The 18,102-nt window shown below is 31.2% G+C and overlaps 3 protein-coding genes across 3 annotated transcripts; 1 reads left to right on the top strand and 2 right to left on the bottom strand.

The window, feature by feature from the left end:
* The first annotated feature begins 2,169 nt into the window (after window positions 1-2,169).
* On the top strand, window positions 2,170-3,174 carry LOC114397460 (protein SLE1). Its single transcript, XM_028359493.1, has 2 exons — window positions 2,170-2,397; window positions 2,647-3,174. The coding sequence occupies exons 1-2, from the start codon at window positions 2,280-2,282 to the stop codon at window positions 2,865-2,867; spliced, it is 339 nt and encodes a 112-aa protein (XP_028215294.1). The 5' UTR covers window positions 2,170-2,279; the 3' UTR covers window positions 2,868-3,174.
* A 276-nt stretch (window positions 3,175-3,450) lies between these two features.
* On the bottom strand, window positions 3,451-10,723 carry LOC114397459 (chlorophyll synthase, chloroplastic-like). Its single transcript, XM_028359492.1, has 15 exons — window positions 10,523-10,723; window positions 10,259-10,303; window positions 10,047-10,135; window positions 7,774-7,861; window positions 7,473-7,558; window positions 6,896-6,982; window positions 6,748-6,813; window positions 6,568-6,651; window positions 6,411-6,472; window positions 5,115-5,190; window positions 4,955-5,017; window positions 4,744-4,825; window positions 4,236-4,312; window positions 4,067-4,114; window positions 3,451-3,917 (listed from the first exon to the last, which is right to left on the bottom strand). Exons 1-15 carry the CDS (start codon window positions 10,638-10,640, stop codon window positions 3,855-3,857), a joined length of 1,134 nt encoding a protein of 377 aa, XP_028215293.1. The 5' UTR covers window positions 10,641-10,723; the 3' UTR covers window positions 3,451-3,854.
* A 3,018-nt stretch (window positions 10,724-13,741) lies between these two features.
* On the bottom strand, window positions 13,742-17,312 carry LOC114395214 (protein SCO1 homolog 1, mitochondrial-like). Its single transcript, XM_028356932.1, has 7 exons — window positions 17,095-17,312; window positions 16,728-16,940; window positions 16,508-16,598; window positions 15,502-15,714; window positions 15,067-15,156; window positions 14,776-14,908; window positions 13,742-14,171 (listed from the first exon to the last, which is right to left on the bottom strand). Exons 1-7 carry the CDS (start codon window positions 17,236-17,238, stop codon window positions 14,063-14,065), a joined length of 993 nt encoding a protein of 330 aa, XP_028212733.1. The 5' UTR covers window positions 17,239-17,312; the 3' UTR covers window positions 13,742-14,062.
* Window positions 17,313-18,102: the final 790 nt, after the last annotated feature.

Here is an 18,102-nt window from a genome sequence, read left to right as displayed (position 1 = left end):
TCGTTAGTTTGTGCTCATAAGTCATAATGCATCCAATGTTTAAATAGGGCAAAGAGATGAGACCCCCATAGGATACAATACATTGACTCAGAAAATTCCCAAACATGAGACCACCAAGTATTAACCGCGCTTCGTTTTATACGTTTTTTTATTATTATTATTTTAAGTCCCAAACCAAAGACACACACATACACGTCACCTGTTTTGTGAAATTGGCATGCGTCGTTGCTTAATGTTATTGTTAACTTTGTTTTTCAACTTGGGAAAATTGTTGTCGTGTTTCGGAGGACTCGCTTTTTCTTCTTTTAAGACTAGATTCTAGAGATATTCATAACTATTATAAGTGTCAAAATTTATTTTAGTAGTAAAACTTCAACTTAGTGTTTAATGTTGTCACTATATAACTATATTTAGTGATGAATCATTTTGTTAAAAATAAATAAATGAAAAGTTACAAATATACAGTGCAAAATATAATTTTTTTTGAAACTTTTTTAACAGTGTTGGCTAAGTTTGGATAAAGGACCGCACTGTAGGAAACCTAACAATATGGCAACGATACAACCAGTTCTCATAATATTATAATTATTTTTTGAGAAAAAAATTATGCACTGATACTATAAATAATATATAATCATTAACGTCTTATTTTAACCTGAAAACATGGTTTTCTCAACTTCTCATTACAATCACTTTTAAGCATTAGTATCTATTCCCTAAACTTTTAATAGAAGGCGAAAAGTAGTATCTTTGTCAACCATGGTTAATTTTAGACAAAATTATATTTTTGGTCCTCCAGTTTTGGATTTAGTTTCCTATTAATTTAATTCACCAATTGAGTCCTCCTATTTTGTAAAATCGTGCAATGTTGATCTCTCAGGCCACAATTAGACATTGATCGTTAGCAAGTGACATTGACGGTCACATGTCATGTTTTTATTAGATGATGACGGTCACGTGTCATGTTCTGATTGGATGTCAACCTCATGAAAGATGAAATGCATTGTTGTTTTCATTGACCAATCGAAACATGGCATGTGACAGTTATCATCCAATAAGAACGTGACACATGACAGTTAACATTTTTTTGTAACGGTCAATGTCCAATTGTGGTCTGGGGAGCCAACATTGCACGGTTTTTTAAAATATGAGGACCCAATTCGTGAATTAAATTATTGGGAGATGAAATCCGAAATTAAAGATAAACTAAGGGACAACAAATACAATTTTGCCTTAATTTTAACCATAGCATCATTAATATAATAACTGGACAAATTTAGTGTAACAAGTCATATGTGGCATCCTATGGCAATCTTCATTAGTCACACTACTCACTACTCATTGACAGTTTTGTTGAATAGAGAGGAAATCTTTTCTTGTCTTAGAAACGGGCCGCAATCTAGTGAAGACAAGTTGAAGGTGTTGCTAGGTATACAAGACATATTACTTGTACACCCAACATAGAAAATAAATTTCTCAAAATGCCCTTTATAATAAACATTTATGGATATGCCATTTTATAATTGAAATTTGTGTATGATATACTTAATTTTTTAAATACAAGTGAATTTCAGTTATAAAATGACATACCCATAAATGTTTATTTTATCCAAAATTAGATAGTCTTAATCATCCTTTAAAAAAACAAACTAGGCTTGATCATGAAGAAAATATGACATAGTTTAATAGTTAGATGTATTAAACTCAGATTTTTTTTAAGGAATTAAACTCAGAGTAATTGAGTGAAATAAGTGACCAAGACTTACTCCTATCTATGCAAATCCTTTCCCAAAGAAGAGCAATATTTTAACAATACATTTTAATCATAATATTAATATTATTGAATGTGCGTTCTAGTCACGTATTTGAGCAGCTTGCTGCTATCATCCCAATTTAATTTGCATTCGTGGCGATTAATACAAGTAAACTTCTACCTTTATTCCTAAATCACTTAAATCTATCTGTTGTTTTACAAATTATATTTCGTATAACTCGTACATGTGTGTCATGATATGCCATTTTCACAGTGTCACACATAAGTGCGTGTCCTCTTTCGCCTAAAGCCACATGTCCATGCATGCCTACACCTACGTTTCCATCAAAATCTAGTCTTATCTTTTACTGCTATCTTTATTACTTTGCATTAGTTTACTACTTTACATGCATACTTTTACACACTATAAAAAGATGAACCTTCCTAGTTTCTACCCTCAGGTATGTGTGAACAATCGTGAAGTTTTTTCTTTGAGGAGTAAAAGATCTTAGTGCAAGTAATTAACATGGAATCTCAGCAAGCAAACCGTGAAGAACTTGATGAGAAGGCAAGGCAAGGTGAAACTGTTGTTCCTGGAGGAACTGGTGGGAAGAGTCTTGAGGCTCAAGAACATCTTGCTGAAGGCATGCAATACAACCCCTATCTCTTTCTCTTTCAAGAACACACATGTTTCTTTTATTATTCTTCTTAAGAATCAAAGATAAGTACTAAAAAGTTTATAATAACTCATCTATCTTGCTCAATTAACTGACTTAGACCCTTGCATCAAGAAAACACATGTTAATTGTCAATTTTTTTCATTGAAGTAATGCATTTTTTGTGTTCACTTTTAAAAAAATGAGTTTTTATGATGTGAATGCATTAATGTGTAGGAAGGAGCCGTGGAGGGCAGACGAGGAAGCAACAGCTAGGGTCAGAGGGGTATCATGAAATGGGGACCAAAGGAGGGCAGACAAGGAAGGAACAGATGGGGAGAGAAGGGTACCAAGAGATGGGACGCAAAGGAGGACTCAGCACCATGGACAAGTCTGGTGGAGAACGTGCTGAAGAGGAAGGCATAGAAATAGATGAGTCTAAGTTTAAAATTACCTAAAAAACTAAAAAATTGTGAGGAAGAAGTGTTTTGTTGTAGTTGTTTTAGTGTGTGTGTGTTTTGATGTAGTAGTGAATATAGCTAGGAAACTAGCTAGTTCTATAAAATATATGTTTTAAAGCTTTAGTGCTACTGTTTGTTAGGAATGGTAGGTATTTTAGGTTAAGGAACCTTAGGTAGTCTTTATCTTAGGGGTATGTTTATCATGGTGTTGTAGGAAGTGTTAAACTATCAGTGGAGACTCTTGTACCCCTTATAATGCATGTCCACTTATCTTTAAACATTGAGTTCCATCAAGTTTTTAAGAGTGGCCTTATGACAGTTGTCTTTAGAATATAATATAAGGAGCAAGGAGGATAAATAGAAACTAAAATGAAATTGAAGCATGTTTTATGTTGCGTATAAATTTTATCAATGTGATAAATGAACGCTGAATGACAAGTATCATGAAAGATAAAAACAATGAGTGGTTCTCACAATTGACCCTTGTTTTGTGGTGTTTATGAATTGTATGAATATGAATATATGATGAATGAATTCTGCGATGAACGGTGAATGGTGGAACGGATGAAACGGGAGGGAATAATGACAATAGCTTTAAATTATTTTTTTATAATCTCAAATCATAGATTGATAATTAAGGGTCCGTGGTTCAAGGGAAATGTATGCTCTACTCTTTGTACAATTCATTGTCCTTTAAAACCTTCTTAAAAAGAAACCTCTTTCTCACCCTAAAATAATCAAAACTTGAATAAGTGGATAAGAGTAGAGAACAAGAAAAACAAGGGGAAAAAAATCAAACTAGAAAGCACAATACTGGACAAGCCTTGGTCATACTCCTTGTATGTAGGGTGGCCAACAAAAGCTATGTCACAAATCTTGAATGCTGGTACCTAACAGAAGCCACTCTTATCCTTCTAACCAGTGACACCCTTCGTCTTTATTCTATGAATTTAATGCCCCTTTGGCAACTTTTGCACATGAAGATTAGTGGCTAGTTGCTAGAGCAGTAACCAACAGACCAAGCACCAAAAATGGCTGTGCACTAGCCTGCAAAACAAGAGAATGTTCAATTAGTTTAGAATAATTTACTCTATAAACATGTCATTGTCATCTCCTATTCCTATGAATATGACATTGCTCATTTTGCCACTTCTCCATCTTGTTATGCTTAGAAGCTAAATTTAAGTAGTTAATACCTGATATTTAACATCATATTTCACAGGGTCCTGGAGGAAATACTTGAACTGCAAGGCACAAGATGATAAATACCAGTGAGAAGCTAACAAATTTAGAAAGAACGGTTTAGCATGTAGCAGTCAGTGATTGTAAACAATATTTTAACATGTGTGCAATTGTGTACTTTACCTGAAAAAAGACCTGTGGAATTATTAGGCCAAGTAAAGCTAACGCATAAAACGGTTTATCAGCCCCAAGAAGATATCCTGCAACCATAAGTAAGAATTTTAATCTATTTTGCATTTCTTGTTACAAAGTAATGGTTTATAATGAAAAATACTGAATTATGAATCATATGAAAAGAAAAACACAAAATCCTCGTAACCTCTCCTAAAAACCTCGTTTCCGAATTAATTCTGTGTTGATTATAAATATTATGATAACCAGTGCTAGAGTTTTTCTGAGTCCTAAGTTAGATAGAACTTTACAAACTGACTCTGACAAAATTAAAAATGGCCATCTTGGTTATAACCAAGTACAAATATGGTTTAGACAAAAGATAAAAGTAAAAGTCAAAACCACAAGTAATAAACAAGGACAAGGATAATGATTAAGTGAATATGGTGACAAGTTTCTAACAGTTTTGTTTGTATATAGAGCAATTATTTGTATATATATTTAAGGGAACAAAATTTACCCGCTACAGATAATTGTGTAATGTCAATAGCGCCAACACAGATCCACTTTGCAGTTTCAGCACCAAAAGCAACTGGAAGAGACTACTCAAAGAAGGTAGCCAATAGAAAAGTCAGTAGAAGCTACTTCAATGACTGTACATGATTAGAATTTCTAAAACATGAATAAGCTCAGAGTACTGTTATTGAAAGGCAAAGGACAATAGAGTAGACCTGAAGCCCTAGAGCCCTATCCCCTTCAACACTTTTGAAGTCATTGACAATAGCAATTCCCAACTGCAATGTGATTTAACAACAACATTAATAACCATTTTTATTTGACATATTATCATATTCATATCCAACAAAATGTCATGAAGAATATATTACATACTCCAGCTATGCTGTATAGGAGTGTGAGAACAATTATATCTGGTGTAAGAGTTCCAAACAAAGCCTGACCAGCCCACCTGTCAGTAAGAAACCAATCAAGATCTTATGAGATACAGTGCAAGTCCAGAAAATAGAACTTAATACTTATTAGTAAATAATTCTATGTTGATGAAATGTAGGATTGACCCAATTATGTTTTTATAGCAATAATTGTCACATTCGAAAAGTAAAATGCTATCCAAAAGCAATAATATTTAATATATTATTAAAAGAGCTCCATGTCGCCCATCCTACCAAGAGGAGAAGGCTTAATTGTTGTTGGAGTGCTACTAACATGCTACTATAGACTACAATTTATGGAAAATCACAAAATTATGAGTGAGACTCATTAAATAAGTAGGAGCTACAAAATTGTGTTATCCAATAAATTTAGTCAATAACAAAGTGTGTTAAAGACTACTCCCTCTAGTCTTTATTATAAGAAAAAAAAATACATATTTAAGAAAACAGTTAATTTCATTAAATTGTGTTATCTCAAAACAAAAATAAGTATTTTTTTTTTCTAAATTACCTTTCGTTGAAATTTGATATTAAACATAGAAAAAGTCTTTAGTCCTATTAGATGAAGGACGTTTTGAAGATACTATCAATAAATAAGACAAAGTTAGTTACCCTTTGCTTATGTTTGAGATAAAAAAAAAAAAAAAAAAAAAAAACAATTGATTTTTGTTGCTTATAATAGAGACCGGATGGAATATATTGTTAGCATTTCTCTTGTTGTATAAAAAGGGTGGCGTAGTGCACCAGGCTCCCACTTGGTGGTGTCTGGGAAAAGTAGATGTAGTGATGTACGCCACAATGGACCATCATAGATTTCCTAGTATGAGAGAGAGAAAGGAATGAAGGAGTAATTATTCATTAACCCCAGTCATTGAGACTTACAAAGGAATATATATAGACAATTCTGTTAGAGAGTCCAACAGTAACTGTCTAACTAACTTATAGCAGAAGCTAAATGAGTCTGCAGTTGAATAACTGCAGCTCCTTATAATACTCTAATAGACCACCCTCTTAAATTTTTTTATTATATTAGAAAAATTATTTTGTAAAATAAATATTGACCATGTGTCTTGTATTAGTTGTATATAAAAACTAAGAACCATTCTTGTTCAGCAACTCATTTATCTCAGTTTACAGATAACCAAATTATTAACTAAAAAAAACGTGCATAACCAGGATAACAGTTTCATATTTCAACTATTGCAAATAGAGTTAATCAAAGTAGAAAATACCACACCATGGCAAGCTAATGTAACTTGCTCCAAGGGCAAAGTTTCCAATCCATCCATTTTGTTTTAACTAGACAGAAATGTAGAACTTAGTCAAATGATCATCATAGGCAAGACAAACAGAAAATATAAAGAAAAAAATCAGGAGATTTTAAGAAAAACTACCTTTAAAGGAGGTGCAGAATATATATAAGACAGTAGGGCTCCGCCCACCGCAAGGTAAAATACTATAGGGAAATCATGCCCTGCCTGTAAAGGAGAATACTTCCACCAATCAAGCTTCTGATAATTGACATTCAGAACTCAAAAGTGAAGGATCATGAGATTAATGTGTATTGTACCCACCCATATGTCCAATATACCAGCCAGAGAAAGACCACCAAGCAGCAACACCCATATTTGAGTGATTACCTTCAAGATTTTTAGCAAAAGGTAAAACAATAATAAAACATGGCAACTGGAAAAGACATCTCAGTTTCAGGTTTACAATTACCTCATTCTCAGATATTGCCCCAGAAGGAATTGGTCTATAAGGTTCATTTATTGCATCAATTTCTCGGTCGTACCAATCATTCATAGTCTAAAAAATTAACCCAATAATTCAAAGTTATACTTGTGTCAGTGAGATACTCCCATCCAATATAGCAGCTGGCAAAACTTTATATAAATTAAAAAAAAGGCTAAAATATGTTTGTAATCCCTAATAAATACCCGAATTTTGTGTTTGCTTCCTAATTAAAAATTTCTTCATTTTTGCCCCATGATAAAACAAAAATTTTGTTTTTGGTTCTTGACACTTTTTTTTAATCTCTGATAAATTAGTGAATTTTGTGTTTGCACCCTGGTAAAAAAAAATTCATTTGTTATTAGTCCTTCGGAAAAAAGACTAATAACAAATGCAAAAATTTATCAAGAAGTAAATACAAAATTCGTTAATTAATCACTAAAAGGATGTTAAGAACCAAAAACAAATTTGTTATTCTATTAGGGACTCAATGCAAAGAAAAAATTTATCAGGGATCAAACAGGAAGGATCGAAAACATATTTTACCCATAAAAAAAAACATTACCTGGGTATATCCTGTCAAGAATGGGCCAGACATCATCATGCACACAATTGATTTAGCAACATCTTCAAAATTCCAATGAAAATTTCCTGCCCAGAGATCATAGTAGATTGAGAACATTGAGAAGTTGTCTCGAATCAAATATATGAATCTATTGATTCTATTCTATACCATGAAGGAAGGAGCATTAAATATAGAACTTTGAACATGTGTAAACAATTATCACAGGAACATGCAGGACCAATTTTTTTTGTGACCATGCATGTCACATTTTAATGTTATGCTAATTGATAGAATTTAGTACCAGAAGCAGCAGCTCCACAAACTACACCCCAAACTAATGGAGGCCAAGTGACTGGCTTTGTAAGTTGAAGACGAATCTTCCACTTATTCTGCACCATATATTACCCAATCAATTATGAAATACAAATATTTTTCAAAAACAGTTATCTGATAAATGCATTATTTTACAGTTATCTGGTAACTGCATAATTTTACTAAGCAATAAACTTGCAGATGTAATTGTTAGTAATTTAGAACTAAAGTCAAGCTTACTATGTCTCAAAATATTAAAATGAATTTTCAATAATGTGTATGGATATTAGAATAGATTAATGGGCATTGGTGGATTGTAAAAGACACATATTCAGATTAATATACAGTGCACCAGTGAGGTAGGCAGATTTGGAAGAGTTTGAAAAATAACAAATACGAAGACAATTTCCTAGATGATGGTCCAATCATAAGTTCAGTATTTCAGATTCATATTAGTTTGTATACCAATTAATGATGCATACCCACCATTTTAGTTGCACAAGATAACACTCATTTTTCAATCCTTCAATTAGTTCGATCTTATCTTACCTATTTTAGGGGTTAAATGGAATACCCATTTGGAAAGCCAGTTTTGTCTCTGACAACAGAAATTCGCAAACCTTCATCTCAAAGGACGGAAGTGCCTATTTAATATAAAGTAGGTTATCAATAGTAAAATATGCCATTATCAAAACCATTATCTTCACCTACTTTAAGCCTTTGCAGATTGAGATTACCCAAAAAGTTTATGGAAGCTACCAAGGTTATTCTAAGGCTATGTTTGGATTGATGGTAGAGAATGGAATGGAATGGACTGAAATATAATAAAGCGAAATGGATTGGAATGGAATGGATTAAAAATACCATTCCATTGTTTTGGATAATTCATAATAGAATGGAACAAATCTTCCATTATATTGTTTGGAAAAAGTGTGGAGCAGAATAAATTGTTGTTTTATGTTTCTATATCTAAGAAATATAAAATCCTTAGCAGTTCAAGCCTATGAGATTGGACTTTGCAGAAACTGTTATCCGAGCGATAATGTCATCAGAACTTTTGTCATGCACCCTTTCATCATTTGAAGTTTGAACCCTCACATTCTCTTTGCCACAATCAAAGCCTAACCACAATTTTTTTTATGTCACTCATCATAAACTTCTTCCGCGTGATAGCCTTAAACAAAAAATCCAACAGAACCAATCTGCCATTAATAGAGCCAGATCATCATTAGAGTCATGATCAAAATTGTAACTTCCACTCCCGAGACGATCAAACCCCATCATATCGCCACCTAACTCTGCATTTCTGCCCTTTCTTAGCCACAAAAGCCATAACTAAACCACACCTTTGTTCTGTTATATTGTGTTTAGGTAGAAGGGGTAAAATGACAAATTACTAATAAAATAGAGAAAGAGAGGAGCGTTCCATCGAGTGCACTCCGATTTGAAGGGTAAGAAAAAAGTCTCAAATTGATGGAATGACCTTCATCACTTTCCATTCTGTTCCATTCTTTATTTTATAATCCAAACAATGGACTTTAGATCCATTCCACTCCTTCCCATCAATCCAAGCATACCCTAAGGTAAGCTAAAAGGAAAATGGCAAATACAACTTAGCATCAAATTTCAACTAAGAAAACTGGGTTAGTTCACCATGTGATCCAATTCATGCCACTTTGTCCTTGCCCTACACTCTGCTAATAGTATGTACTATTTGCAATTAGGTTTTGACATGTTCAAACAGATATATGCTTTCATCTAATGATTCAAACCAGCACCAAATCCAGTGGTTCTTAGTTGACTCATGATGCAAAATTCCTGCTCAAGGAATCAAGTGGCAAGGTTTAAGAAAACAATCTGCAATAGGTTTTTGGGGTCTACGCGACCACAATTGCAGTTGTATCAGCCGCATTTGTCTGCATTTTTCTGCAATATCAAATATAGTAACAAGTAACAACATCTTAACAGCAACTACAAGTTAAAACCATGTCAGGTGGTAATAAAATTGTTGCAATTCTCTGTATTCAGAAATTAGAATGGTTCTATGGCACTTTCATTCAGTGGTGTATATATAAGGCTCTAGGCCAGTCATGAACTGCTATAAAGTATAAACACACATACACAAGCAAAATTCCTGCTTAAGGAATCAAGTGGTTGCAATTCTCTTCAATTAGACTGGTTCTATGACTATGTACCCAATCAACAAATATACATCAGATAATGGAAAGAAATTGCAATTGCAATAAGGTTGATTAGACTCACTGTTTCTTGGGAAGCTCCTTTAATACCAAGGAGCTGGTTGAAGCTTGAACCATCTTTTGATGGTGCTGTACCCGGCGCCTGAGATTGAACTGCTCAAATCAAACACCCCACCAATTGGGGAAAAAAAAGAACAAACTTTCTGTGAGAAACACAAAAATAATGGGGAATGAACAGCACCACCAAACCAAAAAAGTGATAAAATGACAAAACACCTTCATTAGTATCAGTTTCTGTTGCTCTAATTGATAATCTCCTCCCTGCAATGTCCACACAAACACCAATTTCAAATCCATTCAAATAAGTCACATCAAAAAGCATAAAATCTGCAACTTTGACCATCTTGGTCGCTAAGAAACTATTAGGAGCATGATTAGTCAGCACAATGAAGATGAACAAAAGAAGGCCCAAAAGGGTACTCAGAACACGCAAGAGTTCACTGAAAGAGCAACCAGAAAGAGGTGTTTTGAGTCACCTACTGGAAAATGAGACAGAAAATGGTGGCAAAACAGGTCGAGATTGAAGCGAAGTGGTTCTCGTGTGTGAGGTTGGTGATATTCTTGATGGAACAGAAACCATGTTGAGTAGAGAAGCCATTGAAGATTCAGCAGAGCTTGAAGATGCTTACTTGGGATACACAGAAAAAGACGCGGATTATCGATCCTTTCAGTGGTAGTGATAAACAAAGACGATTGTCACTTACTACTGACTCGAACCGGGTTCTACTTGACCCGATTGTCGCTCCAAATTAAGTTTTTTTTTATTATTATTATTCTTTACCAATTTGAATCCAAATCTAAAATCTTATATAAACTACTGTCTTTAACTTTCTTAATTATTTTTTTAGGGCATTTAACTTTCTTAATTAAGTCTATTTTACTGTATTTACGAATTAATTTCATGTATCCAAGTATATATTTAATGCAAATGATAACTAGTACTTTTGATTAGTAATGCTAACTAGTACTTTAAAGTTTAAAGGCAACGATTAAATGTAAAAAAAAAAATATATCACAAAAATGTTTCATTAATGCATCTCAAATGTGATTTCCAAATTTCACTACATTTTAAATGAATTTCAATATAGGATAAAAAAAACTATTTTAAATTTCTTAACCAATACCCTAATAACAATACCCTATATTTAATTATGAATATACCAACTTTTATATTAACCAACTAAAAATCATAATTTGTGATTGGACCAAAATATAATGATATTTTACACATGCATACATTGTTTATTCTTTTAATTACTAAAAGATTCTAAATTTTTTAATTGATTTTTTGTAATTTTCTTAAACCAGTTTTGATAAAATATTTTTTCTTTGTAAACGGACTTGAGTATATTTTTAATTTTATTTTTATTTAATATTTTTAAATATTACACTTTTTCTTGTATTTTAAAATGATTATCTACAAAATGAATCGACTAAAATCTTATATAATAATTATGTTAATTTTTTTAACAAATTAAAAAACATATTAAAAAACTATTTGATATTTTTGCTTTAATAATAAAATTGATTATAGGATTTATACAATTAAGTTTAGAAATTAAATTATTTTAAATTGATCAAATAGTTAAATGATTTAATAAATAAATCATTAGTACTGAGCTAGTGAGGAAGAGTCTAAGTAATATACATAAGGTCAGAGATTTTAATATAAATGTCTTAAAAAATATTTTAATATAAATGAGACTATTGCACACAAAAATAACTATTTACAGCTTTTATCATAGTATAAATTAAACACTAAATTTATCTAATTAGGATTAGAAATTAATTTACTTTTAATTGATAAAACAGTAAAATTATTTTGATAAAATTGTTACATTATTTATTTTTCTTGAATTTATACTATAAAATTAACTATTAAACTTATATAACTAAGTTTAGAAATAATTTTTTTAATTGATAAAAAAATAGTCACCTTTTGTCAAAAATATATTAAACAAATTAATTATGATTATTATTAAAAGCAGAATACAAATTAATATCTTTAACTCATGATAATTGTGTCATAGAAGTTGATCTTAACAGTAATAACATATTATCCTCTTCTATTGGCAGTTTTTAAAAGAGACGTGGTTTTTGATATATATATATATATATATATATATATATATATATATATATATATATATATATAAGAAGAAAAAACATTAAGTTGCAGAAAATACTTATTCCCTAAGCTGGTTTTTGAGAAATTTGTGATATTTAAAAAATTATATGAGAAACATCAATTACGCTTAATAAAAAATTAGGCAAAATTGATTTTAAAAAAAAGTAATCAAGTATTTATATTATTTGTAGAGCTTTCTGTCTCTTGTTGTCATAGGTTTGGTGCATGCTTCCCGTGTTTTTTTTTTTTTCTATTTCACTTTTTTTTTAATATATTGTAGGGTTTGTTGTTTTCGGCCGTTAGTTATCGAGGTGTCAACCTAGTTGGCTTCAACCATGATGCCTCAATATGTAATATGATGGGAAAAAAAGAGTTACTCCCTCCATTTTCTTTTACAAGAAAACAAAAATTAATTTTACACTTATTAAGAAAACACTTAAATATATTTTTTATTATTAATAAATATTCATTTTTTATATTTACTTTCTAATAAATTTGTTTTACGTTTAGCTTCTAATGAAATAATAATTTTATTTTTGTTCTTTGATACTTATCTTTAGTCATCGATAAATTAGTGAATTTTATATTTATTTTTTAATAAATTTTTCTTATTTGTTATTAGTCGGAACTAAAATGAAATCCGTTAATTTATTAAAGAATAAATATAAAATTCGTTAATTTATCAAAGATTAAACAAAATATCAAGGATAAAAAATAAAAAATATTATTTTATTAGGAACTCGACGTAAAATAAAAATTTATCAGAGAATAAACACAAAAATCATGTATTTATTCAAGATTAAAAACATATTTAAGCCTTAGAAAATTAATTAACTTCTTTAAATTGTGTCATTTCCAATTTAAAAAATATTTTTTTCTTAAATTATCCTTTATTAGAACTTGATATTTAGCACAAATCTCAATGAAGAATATTTTGAATATAGTCTTATTAAATAAGACAAAATAGTTGAATCTTATATTTTAGAAAAAAAAATGAAACTTTTTTTGCTTATAAAAGAAAACAAAGGGAGTACTTCAAATTTTTTTAGTAGAATCTACTTATTTAGTAGTGATTTTTTTAGTAGCTTTTTTAGTTAGGTTAAATTAGTTTTTTGGTTCTGTAATTTAATTTTTAGATTCGATTTGATCCTCTAATTTTATTCAGGTTTAATTTGTTTCTCTAATTTTTATAACTGACTTAATTTAATCATTTGGTCTAAATTGAAATGTGGATTTTGTGATGTTCTAAAGTGACAATTGTAAATTGTTATAAAGTGAGATTAGGATTAAATTAAATTAATTTTAAAAACTAGAGGACTAAATTGAAAAGAAAAAAAAGATTATACGAAAATAAAAACTAATTGACCTTTTTAGTTATTAAAACTTCAGCTAATTTAAGTTGTCATAAATTTGTCACCAATCCACATTTAAACCAGCGTGCAGAAATTCATGCAAATGATCAATGGAGAGTGTAACCTTCGAAGGGTATTGCTACCAACGAAAGAAAGGAAACCAATCAAATTCATTTTAAATTGTAGGCTCTTCCCTATTGAAGATCGTAATTTAATATCTCATCAATATAAACCATGGTATTTCTTATTATAGATGCCATATCTGATATAAGGCATATGTTGAACATGACAATTGTAATGTCGGTGCATCTCAAATACACAAATAAATGTCACCAAAAATATTTCAAGGCAATACTAAACATTGAAACAATGACAATAAGTTGCTTTTTGAAACTGTCCAATCTCCAGAAACACCTAAAGAACAGCTAGCCTTCAGAAGTATAATCAGACATACTGTTGTAGTTTACTACCACAAGGCCAAAATTCATTGACAATTTCGTTTCCACTAAAGAAATGAGGGTACCAATAGCATTGTTCAGGTTACTTCTTATACTGCTTTACCTCTTTAATAACTCCATCGGCAAGTGAATCAACATCATTGTTCTTGCCAAAAAACTTTACAAATTTCATTTCAGGACTCATCAAGTATCTGGAAATATTATCAAGTTAGTATTCATCATTCAACAAGAAACATCCTTTATAAGAGCAATATAATCCTGCAGATGCAACTACATATCTGCAAATGAATACGCATAACTGGAAAGGGTAACCAGGACAATGAAACTATCTGGCTACGCAAGCTAATTGCTAAACAAATAGCCAAAATATCCAATATCTTGGATGATGACACTAATAACCGAAACACAAATGGAAATTGATTAGAAATGTTCAATTTTTCTATTAATTCAATATGGTCAAAAGTTATTGATATATCTCTAGGACCATAGACTTCTAAGTTCTAAATAAGATGGATGTACATGTGTGCATGGCGTGCATGTGAATAATAGTTAACAGTCAATCATGATGGGTATATTTCAAAGAAAGGTCATTCACAACTTTATGGACATTACCTCCACTATTTCTACGCTCATCCTTGTCATTGAAATATTTCAAGGATTAGATCATCCATAAATTTCATTTCCATTTATCAAGACAAGATTCCAAATTCATAGACAGACTACTAGCATACAGCACCAAGAGCAATTGGTAAAACAGAATGCCGTATATATTGAAGCACAAACAGTATTACATACATAACTATGGAGTGATCAACAAGATAATCTGAGTCTTCCTCTGCTGTCTTCATGTAATAAACACGATATGCACGAGCAACATTCTTGATCTCATCCGGGCTACCAGTTAATCCAATTAACTTTGGATGAAATTCTGAAAAGTATAAATTAACACAATGACCTTAGAATTCAGTAACTGATATAATAAATCAATCTATGTATCCCACCTCCCCCTCCACATCCAGGAAAAAACAAATACGAAACAAACACAATAGACCATAAAATTAATTTAAGAAGTATAACGCCAAGCACCTTTGACATATTCACCCACTTGTTCAACAGTATCCCTCTCAGGATCAACAGAGATAAAAACCGGTACAGTTTCAATTCCAGCTTTCTCCTCTGCAGGGAACCAAAAGAGCATGGATATGATTACCATTAGTACATTATCACAAGAACAAAAGTTGAAGATTGAAAAATTGCAATGTTCTTTCTTAACAGCCATTGGTTAAATCAATTTGCCAAAAACAAAAAGCACTTGCAATTTCATTTTAATCGCTATCCCATTAAATCTCAACAGCTCAACCACACTCCAGACATGTACCTCTCATGAATTTCATTATTTCAGACATCACTTGGTATTTTGATTGCTCTTTGACCACTATAATGAGAATAAGAGCATATTTTGCTCTGTATAGTATGAAACTTAGCTTGACATACACCAATAAATCACCTACAAAAACTTACTTATTTTATCAACAGCAGCTGCTAACTTCTGTAGTTCCTCTGGACAGATATCTGGGCAGTGAGTAAAGCCAAAATATAACAAAGTCCACTTTCCCAAGAAATCCTTTTCAGTTACATGTTTTCCGTGATGGTTTACAAGGTGAAATGGACCCCCAATTGCAGCTGTTCCTACAGAAGGTCCCTGCTTAACAGCCTCTGTATTAGAACGTATCCCTGCAGCAATAAAAGTTGAATTAATAGATGGAAGAAGAAAACATCACGTTACCTTAGAATCAAATTGAATGAAACAAGAAACGGGACTATTTGATATGATTTGATAAAACACAAATAATGTGGCACTGTATATCCTGTACACAAACTTGACCCTGCTAAGGTTCTAACAAATACACAATGAAACATGCCACAGTTTTTTTAACAACCACACAAAAAGATACATATCTACTTTTACATTATAAATTTATAAATTAAAATACACAACTTGCAGAATGAAATTCTATCCCTCTCTACTCTCTCAATTAAACATTCTCACTTTTATTCTCTTCTCTCCTTTAGATGTACATTTCACATACTACTCCAGCAACTAACCCAAAAATTTATCTCAACCATCTCAAACTTTATACTTGATTTTCTAACTGTCTATGTCTTTTGATCTACTCTATTATACGTGGTATCTTATTTCTAAATTGAATTTCAATAACTTTTTATAAAACAATGTCTCAATAGTAAAAGATAATCTTATATCACAATTTAAATTGTTTATTGTAAATCCAAAATATAATTTATATATTCATAGATGTTTATTTATTATGAATTTTAATTGTAATACAATTAATATACTAACAAATATTTATTTATTATGAAATTAACTACATAAAAATAAACATTCATCCTGCAAAATGCACAAACTAAACTACCAGCAACAATATAAGCAAACAATAAACATGCCATTAACAAAGACACCACCACATTCCTAACCACAAAAACTAAACTCACCATAGTAATCTACCTTCAATATGTCGTTTCTTTTCCCTGTCATAGTAGAACACCAATCCAGCTCCAGTGAGCACCAGCAAGAGAAAGCTCAACCAAGAAACAGGCTGCAAACGGATTATAAAATCAACTCAGAACTCCAAACCCATCACATAAAATTCACATTAACTGAAAAAAAAATGCTCAAGGAAGAAAAATCACATTGCTAACAATAATAACTTTAGATATATACACACCCCTCCACGAACGGATTTCCCAGCATCACTTTTCTGACCCTCATCTCCTCCACTCCCAGACTCTTTCCCTTGGCCAGAACCATCTTTTGCAGAGTGATCTGAATCTGATGCTGGTTTTTCTCCACTAACATTAGCAGCAGGAGGAGAAGAAGAAGAAGATAGAAACCTTTGACACAACCTCAACGACCCATTTCCATAACTTTGATTCCGAACCTAGAAATTCAACAGAAAGTGAATGACAATGAGAATTGGAGCTGACCCAATTGAGATGGGAGAAGAAGAACGAGAGATAGAATCAAAGCAATGAACTTTATGTTTAAAAATTGATTTTTTTTTAGGGGTGAATGACAATGAAAGGAAAATAAACCTTGTAAGGGTGATGGAGTGGTTGAAGATGAGAAGAGAAGGGTGGTGAAAGCGTGGAGGGTCTGCCTTGGCGAAGAAGGTGTGAGAAGAGAAGGCGCGTGGAATAGCGAAATTGGTTGGCTTTGGTGGATACGATGGATGCCATTAGAGGAATTCTGTGAAAACCTTAACCTTAAACCTTCACAGACAAAGGACAAGGATTTAGTAGTTGGAAAATGCTTCCTCAAGTTGCATTTAACAATGCTTTTTTAAAAAACCAAAATTTTCATCACACTCTTTTTAATACATTTTTTGATTAATCAAAATTTACTAAAAAATATAAACGGTGGTTTATAATACATTTTTATAAAACTAAAATGTTTTAAAAAAATTAAAAGAAAGCTGCTACCTCAGCAACTAACGGTGGTTTTAAATGAAACCGAAAAAGAAATAAATATTAGTAACTAAGATGGATCAATTTTTTAAAAATAAAATGAAGGTGAAATGTTAAAAAATTCAAGGATTAAAATATAATTAACCTGAAACCATTACTAGAGTTTAGAGTAGAATCCATTAAATAAGTTCTTCTAAAAATATTTTCATAAGAATAAAATAAGAAAATAAATTAAATTAAATTTTTATCGCAAAATAAAATTAATTTATGTATCCCGAATTTTAAAACATTAAATTACAGAGTTTTATAAAAATTAAATAATAAGTTAATTTTAATTTACAACATAAATTTAATTTGTTATACTTTTTATATAAGTGCTTATGGAAAAAGAATATCCAAAGAAGGCTCATCAATGAAGAATCAAAATTTAAGTTCTTATTATAAACTCTACATTTTCAATTTTAAAAATTTGTAAAATTTGGAAAATACATTAGGAACTAGGAAGTATAGCCTGGCACCTTTTATTAATTTAGGGTTAAGAGTTATAATGCCTTTTCTCAAAATCACACTCTTATCTATGGTCAACATCATTGGACACCACCACCTCCAGGTACTTTATAATGTTAGGCAAAAATA

Source organism: Glycine soja, chromosome 18, assembly GCF_004193775.1.
Source record: "Glycine soja cultivar W05 chromosome 18, ASM419377v2, whole genome shotgun sequence".
NCBI classification, from domain to species: domain Eukaryota; kingdom Viridiplantae; phylum Streptophyta; class Magnoliopsida; order Fabales; family Fabaceae; genus Glycine; species Glycine soja.
The sequence above is the reverse complement of the archived record's forward strand: the minus strand, read 5'-3'. Positions and strand labels throughout refer to the sequence as shown.

Coding starts and splice junctions, on each gene's coding strand:
- LOC114395214 (XM_028356932.1), bottom strand. CDS start 17,238: ATGGCATCCATCGTATCCACCAAAGCCAACCAATTTCGCTATTCCACG. Junction 15,157..15,501: donor AGCTGCTGTTGATAAAATAA/GTAAGTTTTTGT, acceptor GGTTCCCTGCAG/AGGAGAAAGCTGGAATTGAA. Junction 14,172..14,775: donor GTTGATCACTCCATAGTTAT/GTATGTAATACT, acceptor TAATATTTCCAG/ATACTTGATGAGTCCTGAAA.
- LOC114397459 (XM_028359492.1), bottom strand. CDS start 10,640: ATGGCTTCTCTACTCAACATGGTTTCTGTTCCATCAAGAATATCACCA. Junction 7,862..10,046: donor AAGGAGCTTCCCAAGAAACA/GTGAGTCTAATC, acceptor TATATGGTGCAG/AATAAGTGGAAGATTCGTCT. Junction 4,313..4,743: donor TACACAATTATCTGTAGCGG/GTAAATTTTGTT, acceptor TTATGGTTGCAG/GATATCTTCTTGGGGCTGAT.
- LOC114397460 (XM_028359493.1), top strand. CDS start 2,280: ATGGAATCTCAGCAAGCAAACCGTGAAGAACTTGATGAGAAGGCAAGG. Junction 2,398..2,646: donor TCAAGAACATCTTGCTGAAG/GCATGCAATACA, acceptor ATTAATGTGTAG/GAAGGAGCCGTGGAGGGCAG.